The 10,757-nt window shown below is 44.7% G+C and overlaps 1 protein-coding gene across 1 annotated transcript; it reads left to right on the plus strand.

Moving 5' to 3' along the window:
• Positions 1 to 9,650: 9,650 nt before the first annotated feature.
• Positions 9,651 to 10,413, plus strand: LOC109434567 (uncharacterized protein NECTIN3-AS1-like). The gene is made up of 2 exons (XM_019711638.3): positions 9,651 to 9,887; positions 10,099 to 10,413. Exons 1-2 carry the CDS (start codon positions 9,651 to 9,653, stop codon positions 10,411 to 10,413), a joined length of 552 nt encoding a protein of 183 aa, XP_019567197.3.
• The last annotated feature ends 344 nt before the right edge of the window (positions 10,414 to 10,757 follow it).

A 10,757-nucleotide genomic window follows, 5' to 3' on the forward strand; every position in this document is an offset into this window, starting at 1 on the left:
CAAATCCTGGGCCACGAGCCCATGGTAGATAGTGGGGCTGTGCAAGTATCCTTGCGGAAGGACTTGAAAAGTCCACTGCCGCCCGTCCCAAGTAAAAGCAAACTGCTCTTGACACTCGGGTACAATGTCAATGGAGAAAAAGCATTGGCCAAGTCCACTACATAGTGATATGTTCCCAGGCGGACAGTCAGACGATCCATCAAATCATGAATTGAAGGCACTGCAGCGTGCAAGGGTGGTGTCACCTTATTTAACTCCCTATAGTCCACAGTCATTCGCCAGGTCCCATCTGGCATCTTGACAGGCCATACTGGGGAGTTAAAGGGACTGTGCGTTGGCCTCACAATATGTGCCTTCTCCAATTCCAATATTTTACGACCAATCTCCTCCTGCCCTCCTGGCAGGTGGTACTGTCGCACTGTAACCACGCGCCAGGGCTGTGCAACTTGAGGAGGGTGGTGAGCATGCCTGCACATGACAGCTTTTACCACCCGGATCCAGAAATGGAACTCTCCTACCGACGTTTGTAAGCTGAGGTCACGTACCACGTCCACCCCTAGAATATACCCTTGAATGGGGGAGACACAAACCTTGTAGGTACGAGGGGGAAGCCTTCCTATACCCAGTGGTAAGTAAATGGCTTTCACAGTCATAGTCTTTCCCCCGTAGCCATCAATGCAGATTGCTGGTCCAGGGAACAGTTCTGGGTTCCCCATAAACAAGACTGCAGCCTGCGCCAGTGTCAACTAGGGCCAAAACCCTCTGAACATTAGAAGGGGACCAATGTATGGACAGTTTCACATGGGGCCTCAGGTCCCTGCTCATCCCCGCTGACCGGGTACCTTGGCCCCACCCCTAATCAAGCTGAAAGGAGTCGGCCTCAAGCGGCTGCATGAAGTCCTCGAGGGACACAGGTCGCGCTTTCCCAGACTTCTCCTTTAGGCTTCTCCGGAATTACTGTTCCGGATGCAACTGTTTCCAAAGTTCCAGCAGGAGTGCATTGGCTTGTTGGTCTATTTTCTTCCGATCAATCCCTTCTGCCACGACATCACGCCACATCTATGCACGTGTTACTCTCTGAGGCCTGCGACCTCGCCCCTTTACTTTTGATTTGGGCTTCCAGGTCTCAACTGCACGGACCTCCTATCTTAACTTCCTTCACCTCCGGCTTTCAACATCCCCCAGGGTGGCCATGGGAGTTGTAACTGCATGGATCCGTCGCCCCACATAGGGTGTAAGAATGGCAACCAAGAATCCAAAAGCACTCGTAGGTGCAGTATTCAAAACCAGATCTCTCATGCTGGCTGTAAAAAGCTCGTCATCCGGCCCCTGCAATTTAGGGTTGAAAATAGCATGTCTCATACCCATTTCGCGGATGATTTGAGTTAAGTTCCGTATATGACTGCCATTGACTCACAGTGTCTGGCAGCTCAACAGCTTGTCCCCATACTGTGTGTACTGCAGCCGTGAGCCACTCCATTAGAGAGTGGTTGCCCTCGTGTTGGGCCAACCCATGGCAGTTCTGTAACCTTTGTCGCAGGGATGGATGCACTGTCATGAAGGCTAGCTTTTCCATCTCGCCTGGGGAGCAGAGAATGTTGTCTGCTCCCTCATCCCATAAACGTAGCAGCCAAGCCGAGACTGTCTCTCCAGGGCACTGTCTGTACCGCCTCCCCAGCTCCTGCAACTCAGTGGAAGTGTAAGGGGTATAGGTTGTGAACTTGGTCACAGCTGAGTTGCCTGCAGCAACGCCCCCAGGGCCCAAAGGTTGCTCACGTTTTTACCCTTTGCTTCAAGATTGGCCAGGCTTGGGGTTTGGGAGCTACATTGTCTCCACTCACTTCCTCCGCCTCTGCCTCAGAGTCTCTACTGTGGGGCCCCTCTTCCAACAGGCAGACCCGGGCTTCCAGCGCTTCCAACTGGGACACCTGGTCTGGCACCTGGGCCATTTCATTAAGCTCATTTTCCGTATTGAGACTCAAGGCCATGAGGAACATCCAGCCTATGCGGCCGGCTGTAGCCTCCTCCTCCGGCAACTGCTCAGCCAGAGCCTGGAGGGCCCTCTCCACGCTGGCTGGAGAGCCATCCATGTCCTCCCACCCCTCTTTGGGGGTCCAACTCCTGAGAACAGTGGCCACCGGACACCATACACTGTGTGTGTGTGGGGGGGGTCACACGTCCGCCTGCCCAGAGTCAGACTCCATTCCTACCTGGTCAGACTCTTGCTCACTGTCATGCAGGGTATCACACGGGGTCTCAGCTCCCACTCCCCACACAAGAACACAGGATATGGTGAGGCCAAAAAGGAACACCCACGGCGCCATAGGTAGGGGAGTCACACCACTATGGTCTCACTGGAGGCTGGATTCACATGACGTGCGACCTGCTGTCCGATTTTCTGCCAACTGACTAACTCCCTTCGCTAGCTGCAATCCGCCATGCTAACTGCAATCCACGCTTGCTAGCCCCCATTTTGCTGCTAGCATAGCCACAGCAGTTATATTAGTGGCCAATGGCTCACTGGTTACAGCTGATGGCCAACTAGCCACAGCTGATGGCCATCCAATCACAGTTGATGGCCATTTACTACCTGAGCCAGCACCTTTCCACATGAGGCCAAGAGCCTGGAAACTGCTCTCTGGGGCTCTGTCCCCACACTCACCGTGCCAGATGTCTGAGTGGGTGGAGGCCTCTGTGTAAGAAGTTCACAACCCTCAGAGCATAAGGGCGCAGCAGATCACCAAAATGAAGGCAACGCATTCCATGGCCAAGAGGGTGGTGTGCCAGCTGGAGGCTTGAGTCTCTCAGGCAGACCACGCCTCCCGTTCCCGGTGTCGCTCCTCATGGGCCTCCCGAAGCTGAGCTCTCACACGTGCAAACCGCTCCACCATGCTTCGGTAGGTTTTGGCCGGCACCGTACCCTGCTTACGAAACTGAACTTTTATACATATAAACTGCTCCAGTACATTCTGGAGAGTTTCGGCCGACACCACACCCTGCTCGCTGCAACATTTGTCATGCGGGGCAGCCTGCGGGGTCTCTGCTCCCGCTCCCCACATAAGAAAGCAGGATGTGGCTAGGCCAAAAAGGAACACCCACGGAGCCATAGGTAGGGGAGTCATACCACTATAGTCTCACTGGAGGCTGGGTTCACACTACGTGCGACCTGCTGTCCGCTTTTCTGCCAACCGACCAACGACTCTCCTCGACTCCACTCCCTAGCACAGCCGGGGCAGTTATTTTAGTGGCCAATGGCTGAAGGGTTACAGCTGACAGCCAACTAGCCACAGTTGACGGCCATCTACTACCCGAGCCAGCACCTTTCCACTTGAGGCCGAGAGCCTGGAAACTGCTCTCTGGGGCTCTGTCCCCACAAGTATACATGTTAAAAATGAACATTCAAGACAATAAATCAAAAAAAGAAGGCCATGCATGGAGTAATGATGAGAGTTGTCATGAACCAGTAATTTTGATTCAACTAATTCTGTAAACCTGAGGTCTCACCTTTTCCCCAGAAAACAATCACATACTTGGTGATTTTCCTAGGGCAACAGAGTGGTGGAGCTGGGACAAACCTAAGTTCTATAATTACAGCCAGTTCTCAGGCCTATCCTGCTTTAACGTGTGAATGTCATTCTCACCATTCTACTTGGGTGGCCTGAGGACTACAGACTTCACAGGTTCAGAGGAGAGATTATACACCACTGAGTTGAAAGTCTGTTTTTGCAGAAGAGATTTGGTTTTACTCACATGTTTATATTGCTTCACCCATGGGCCGGTGTGTTGCTAAGCTTGAAATGAAAGGAATGGCTTCATGGTTTAGTTTTATGAGGGAACCAAAGCCATAGTGTTATGATCCAGTGCATATAACATTGAAGGATAACAATTTAAAGTCCAATAATTCTTGCCACTTATCTTCACCAGAGGATCTCAAAGAGTTTTATGAGAAATTATAGACTGAGAATTGGAAGAGTTATGTGCAATTTATGGTTAAAAAAAGGAAGTACTAAAGTATTTTGGAATGCTCCAAGGCTGTCATTACACAAGGCATGAAGAGAGCCCAGGGTCACTGACTGACTCTTTGGCTAGGAACTGTGGCAGGAATAGATGGGACCAAACAATTCAGTGATTCTGAACGATTCAGTTTGCTTTGAGTGGCAATAGTCTTTTTCCAGAGGCCCTGCTGATTGAAGGAGAACACAGAGGAACTAGCATGAATTGGTTCCCCAGAACCTTTAAGAAGCAGCAATATTATGGTGGTCGTATTTATACAGCTTTTGTAATGTACTCTCTTTCCAATTAGTGTTTCTCCCTCTTTAATTGGAATTTTAAGCACCATAATGATGTGAGCTAGCTGAAGTTTTTAAACAGCACTAATACTAATGGTTATACTAAATTATATTTGGGTGAAACTCGACTTGAAGTATTTAGGTTAATAAATAAAGACACCTAATTAATATAGCCTATTTTATGACCAAATATGCAATACTATAAAACTTCGGTGATCTGTATGCTTTCTGGTATCTGGCAATAGGATTTTTAATCGAATTACTACAGAAAATTCAACACAAAATATTATCAGATTTAACTACCCATTAAGTGTGCTATTTGTTACTGTTTTATTAGGCTAGATCAAAGGTTACAACATCCCTTTTTTTGCACCAGTTTTAGCCCAGAGGGGTAAAGTTTTAAAATGAGATGATGAAATTTTAGAAAGCAGCAAGAACTTAATAAAGGGATAATATGCAAATATTTTCCTTAAAAAATGAAACTATTTCATGACTACTTTATATATGCATTCTAGCTTTTTAATAGAGAGCTTCTATGAATTTTACATTCTGAAGCGTGCAGCTAGTCCCAGTTAGAGACTGGAAGGACAGTTGTGGGGGAACAGAGGTGCTCATGAAGAAAAGACCTGTTGGTAAGCCCAGTGTTAATCTGTAATATTCACATTTGAAGCATATTGCTTTCTGGCCATATCCTCCTAAAAGCTCAAAATGTAGTTAGGAAGGCAGCATGGCTGGAGGATTCAATGCAGTAGCATATAATCATTTCTGACTCCATAGAGCTTCATTTGGCCATAATAAGTGGTTAGGAATGCCCCCTTTCTCCCTCCCCCCCCCCCCATTTAAGCTTTTCTGAGTCAATGTGTCTCGTCTTACAGCTGAGATGATCTAATTCAGTGGTTCCTTTTCAAAGTGCAGTTTACAGCCCAACTGTACCACCCAGGAACTTGTTAGAAATATATATTCTCATTTGATTATCCAGACCAACTGAGTCAGAAACACTAGGGATGGGGCCCAGCAATCTGTTTTAGAAGCCCTCCGTGTGATTCTCATGCTAAAGTTAGAAAACAACTGACTTAAATTATGTTGATCAATGTACATTTTTTGGTAGCCATATCAAATAACTTTCTCATTATCTAATTCAGAATAGTCTCTCAAAAAATGTTACCCTGAATATGAAAATATAGTTAATTTGTAATGTGACAGCCTGTGATGTTTACTACAATATTTTAGTCTTTTTGTCACTGTATATTCAGGAATGAATAGTTGCCCTCACATATTGTTCATTTTCTTTCCTTTTGAGACTAGCTCTTGAGCTTTCTTTTAATATGAAACGTCATCTTCAAAGAAAATTGTTGTCTGATGCTTCAGTTATTTAATTCTCTGAAGAGTCACTGAGAGGTAAAGTTGGCTCATACCAATCATTTCTTTCCCATTTTTAAAGAGGGATAGTCACTTCACCGTCAACAATGATTAGTGAAATTTTTCTTTTGTCCCTTCTGCAGGACCAGCCAGAAGTTCAGTGGCCAAACATTTGTTGTTTTAGGACTTCTAAGTTGACTTTTAGTCTGCTTAGGCAGCAAATTCATCCAAGGGCTTTAATACTCTCAGCTTTGCTTCAAGTATTATGCGAAAGCGGGGGGTAGGGTGGGGGGAAATCAATCATAATGAATGTTGAAGTGCAATAGGTTTATGGAGACACGTGTGTTCAGATTATAACATGTGGATTCATATGCATTATACTCCCAGTAATTTCTGATGTGTGAAATACAGGGGAATCATGGACTTCAGATTCAGTGAGACTCATGTAGTACACATCTCTTTTGGATCTTTTCAGGCAAACGGCCTCTGTGGGTTAAATGAACAGCATCCCGCATTTCAGCACATCTAGGCTTTGGGGAGAAGTTCCTCAGGTAGGGCATCAAAATGGAGAGTCAGGGCCTGAAGTTGGCTGTGTGTCCCGTAGGAATGCAATAGCTGATTCTGGATAAAGACTTGCAATCCAGGGATCACTGAGATTTTGAGGAGGCTCCACATGGAGCAGAGTGGGGAGGGAGAGATGGTCAAGGGGTGCTGAGAATTTACCAGGAGAGAGAAAAACGTGGTAGGGGCAGGAGGGAAGTGGGGTTGCAGGGAGCCGGGAATGTAACTGTAGGACCTCCTTAGGTAGCATTACTGTGATTCTAGTGGAGAAGTGGGTGGGAGGTTGCTTCTAGTACAGAATCAGCTGAGTAGTGTTAACCATTGCTGAGCAGTTCTTTCTTTTCTGAGTGAAGCCAGCTACAGACACCACAGGCTCTGGATTGGTAGCTGGATTTATAGCTCCGAGTCCTGGCCAGAGCTGCTCAGTTTTGTCCTCTAAACCTCAGTGTGTTCAGTATTTCAGAGGGGAAAATTGTCCCTAGAGCTGAAGCTGAAGCTCTAGGGACAATTTTGTACCTACAATTTTGTAGGTACAGAATGTTACCTGAATTGAATCAATTTTTTTTCTGCCTGAGAAAATCAGCTAAGTCTTCTTAGAAGAGGTGATACTATAGCTAGGGCAGGTAACGAAGAGGGAAAGGGGCATTGCAGGCAAAATGAAGAGTGTTTAAGAAAAGTATGAAGAATGCTCTCAGGAAATGGCAAGTAGTCTGTTTTTCTCGGCAGCATAAGATATATGAGGGTGAGTGGTGGACTTGAAGTTGGACAGATGACATGGGGTCAGATCACAAGGGACCTGTATCTTGCTGGGGAACCAGGGAGCAAAGCTTTAAATAGGAGAGTGACATGATCAGATTTGTTTTAGAAAGTTCATTCTAGCTCCTTTGGGGAGGATGGATTAGAGGGAGTGGGGCCTTGTCAGAGTACAGCTCAGGCATGATGGAGGCCTGACATAGAGCCATTGACGAGGCGTCTCAGCCACTAGCTTTAGAGGACAGCTGGCTTCTCTTTTTCAGTTCTATCCCCACCTTTTTGCTGCGTCTATAGTTGCTGCCTTTATAGTTGCTTCTCGCAGAACTAGAGCCTACATTCTCTTATTTATTATATAGAACTTTTATCTCTCTTGAAGAGTTTGCCAAACTTTCTTAACTGTGAAATTGAAGCTAATTACAAAGAATTCCATGCTAACATGTTAGTTCATAAATTCTGTCCTTAGATACCATTTTTTGTGACAAGCAATATCGTTTGGACTTGACATATAATCTAAGGAGCTTACATCAAATTCATTAATCCATTCATGAAACTTTTATTGACATTTGCTATGTGAAGGCACTGTGAGCTTCACGGAAGGGTGACTTAAAAACTACTAGACGTCCTCTTGCAGAATGTTCCAACTCTGCTTTATTCTTTACAGTCACAAACCAAGGAACTTTCTAAAAGCACTTGGTTTGTTGGTTCATTCATTCATTCACTCATCCATCTATTAATCCATCAATCAGCAAATATTTGTTAAGCATCTACGTTTTGAAGGAAAAGTAATGACGTGAGGAACACATTAGGGGTGGAAATAAAAATAGATCTGATAGTTCTGTATGGAATTCGGAGTTCCCAGAAAGCCCAGAATTTAAAAATAACCTTAAGACTCTGAGCAACTTAATCTTTAATACTAGGGTCACTTGCATTATTAAAGAGAATCTTGGGTTAGGAAATGAGGTTTTGGCTTCTTAGATATTTATCCTATCTTCGCCTCCATGTTCCTGTGCTAGTTACTTGAAACTTTTGACCACTGGACTGTTTCTGGAATTGTGTCCATCAGGCCATGATAATTTCATGAAATGAACAATGAAAATATTTTCCATTATCTGTCCATGGGATTTTCTCCTCAGTCAACATGGGATGAAATAGAATGCTTTCTTAGGCAGCTGTGATAGAAAATATGCAGTCTGTTCCACTCCTTGCCCAACTGATGGATCTGTTTGAAAACTGACCAGTTTCAGAGTTCAGCCACTAGCTATTTATGTAAATGACTAAGGGTCATCAGAAATCTTCTTAAAAGTACTACATACCCAGACATATTTTGATCTCTTCTTCCTTTAAAATGCCTCTTTTAATTGTAAAAGCTCTTTCTCATTCTGCAGTCTATTCTTTTCGTGGAAAGAACACTTGCTGGGAGTTAGGTGACTTGACTTCTAATCCCAGTTATGCTGTTAACTAGTTGTATGACTTTAGGTGACTTGATTTCTAATCCCAGTTATGCTGTTAACTAGTTGTATGACTTTAGGTGGCTTGATTTCTAATCCCAGTTATGCTGTTAACTAGTTGTATGACTTTATGTGGCTTGATTTCTAATCCCAGTTATGCTGTTAACTAGTTATATGACTTTAGGTGACTTGATTTCTAATCCCAGTTATGCTATTAACTAGTTGTATGACTTTAGGCCAGGGGTTAGCAAATGACAGCCTACTGCCAAATCTGTACTACCACCTGTTTTTGTAAGTAAAGTTTTATTGGAACACAGCCATGATTATTTGTGTACTTATTATCTATGGATGTGCTACAATGTAGAGATGAATATTTGGGAACAGAACCTATGGCCTACAGAGCCTAAAATATTTACTATCTGGCCCTTTACAGAAAAAAAAAAAATTGCCAGCCCCACCTCTAGGCAGGTCATTATCTTACTTGAAACTCAACTTCCTGAACATCTGTAAATTTGTGGAATTGGAATCGGTTGTCCCCAGTTCCCATGTCCTTCTTAGCAGTCTGTTACTCTATAACTTGCCCTACAGAGCAGCCTCATCTCATAGCAATCATTGTACATTGACATATTAGCCTATTCATATTTTCATTCACTTACTCAATTTCCACTTGGTACTGGCAAGCCACTGTGGAAAACTAAGAAGTGAATTAGTCTTATTACACCACGGATTTAGTGTGATTAGGAGGAACCACGGAGCAATCACTTCAATGACTTTCTTTCTCTTTATAGGGAATCTGAAATCTCCCAGGCCAAGAACAACCTGAAGACTCTATTTTTGACGGCCAATGGACATTTTTAGATTAGTCCAGAGGAGGAATCTGAGATTGGTACAGCTGTTGTGTCTATTATAACTGAGGATAAATCATCAGAAAGAGTCAGTCTACTAATTACTTCCTTTAGAATTTGAATCTTGGTCCTTTTGTTGTGTGTTCCTTGTTCTGCAAAGCTGGCTGGGATCAGCATAGTGAGCGGAAAAAAAAACCCTCAATGAGAGAGGTTGGGAATCTCCCATCTCAAAACATATCACTGATGACTTGAACACATCACCAGATACTACAGATACAGAGGATAGATTACACCTATGGGAGAATGACCTTCTGAACAGAAGTTTGGAATCATCATCAGAGCCTTTGGAGGGGACAGCTGAGAGTGATGTGGGTGATGCTTCACAAGATCCTATCATGCCTTCAGTCCAGAGGAAAAAGCTAGATCCACTCCCCAAACAGCATAGACATTTTAGGAAGGTCGTAAGGGCAAAGAGAATGAGAAAGACGAAGGAAAAGGAGAAAGTGGGGCCCCACTACCCCACCATTCCTCCAACACCTTTGCTACCACCAGAAAGTGAAGAAAATGAGGCCGTAGATAGAGAGTCGACACTACTCAGTGCCCAGGAAGATGATCCTGACCTTCCCACTGAGGTAGGGATGAGGCATGGGTGGCGTTCTGGGCTTGCCATACTTCCATAGGAAAAATAATGGTAACTCTTCACCTGGAGTGAGTGAATTGAGGATGAGGAGCTGGAGAAACACACAGGGATCCAGACAGAGCATGAAAGAACTGCTCACAGGGTCGTGTCCTTTCTGCATATGTGCATTGTCATTAAGAGCTTTTAACTTCTTCTACTTGCAGGACAGATTACAGAGTCAGCAAGATGAGGGTGCTTGTGTGATGCAGCAGGAATATCAGACCCAGCCCTGTGAGCTCTCAATGTCCCAGGAGCCTGGGCCTTCTTCTCCTGCAGTGACATCTTTGGCATCACCACCACACTGCTTCAGTTGTTTCCTCAGCTGTGTCTGCCAGACCTTCTCAAGGTCTAAAAAGCAGAAGCCTCCTGGAAGAGACGGCACCAAGCAAGCTGAAGCAGGAGGTGATGCTAAGGCTCAAGGGCCTGGCCTGCTCAGGCATCTGGGCAAAAACAAAGTGCTGCCCCACCAAAGCCTGTAGCAAGTTGAAGTTACTATAGGTTTCCCTTGTGTTTAGTTTTATAGTTTTTTTGTCTGTCATTGTTCTTGTCTGTCAAAGAGAGAGCTGCTTGTATGCTGAGATCCTCAAGCCTAAAGAGGTAGTAAAAGCAAAGCAACATTGAGATTTTTAACACTAAACCCAGTAGTAGGATGGCTTCCTTCTTACTCCCATTAGGCTGTAGTGGGACTCACGCTGGCGCAGTGGTTTCCAAAATTCATGCGTATTTCACTCACATATTTAGTTGGCTTAATTTTCGCTAACTTTTCTTAGGATGGAAGCTGTACAATTTCATTATTTTGAGTAATGTGTCCTGATATTGACCA

The sequence above is a fragment of the Rhinolophus sinicus genome, chromosome 17, assembly GCF_057876585.1.
Source record: "Rhinolophus sinicus isolate RSI-liver-muscle chromosome 17, RSI-T2T, whole genome shotgun sequence".
Taxonomy (NCBI): domain Eukaryota; kingdom Metazoa; phylum Chordata; class Mammalia; order Chiroptera; family Rhinolophidae; genus Rhinolophus; species Rhinolophus sinicus.

What these genes read in the sequence shown, in the direction of transcription:
- LOC109434567 (XM_019711638.3), top strand. Translation starts at nt 9,651, where the DNA reads ATGCCTTCAGTCCAGAGGAAAAAGCTAGATCCACTCCCCAAACAGCAT. An exon ending in ATCCTGACCTTCCCACTGAG is followed by an intron (nt 9,888 to 10,098) that starts GTAGGGATGAGG and finishes TTCTACTTGCAG; the next exon opens with GACAGATTACAGAGTCAGCA.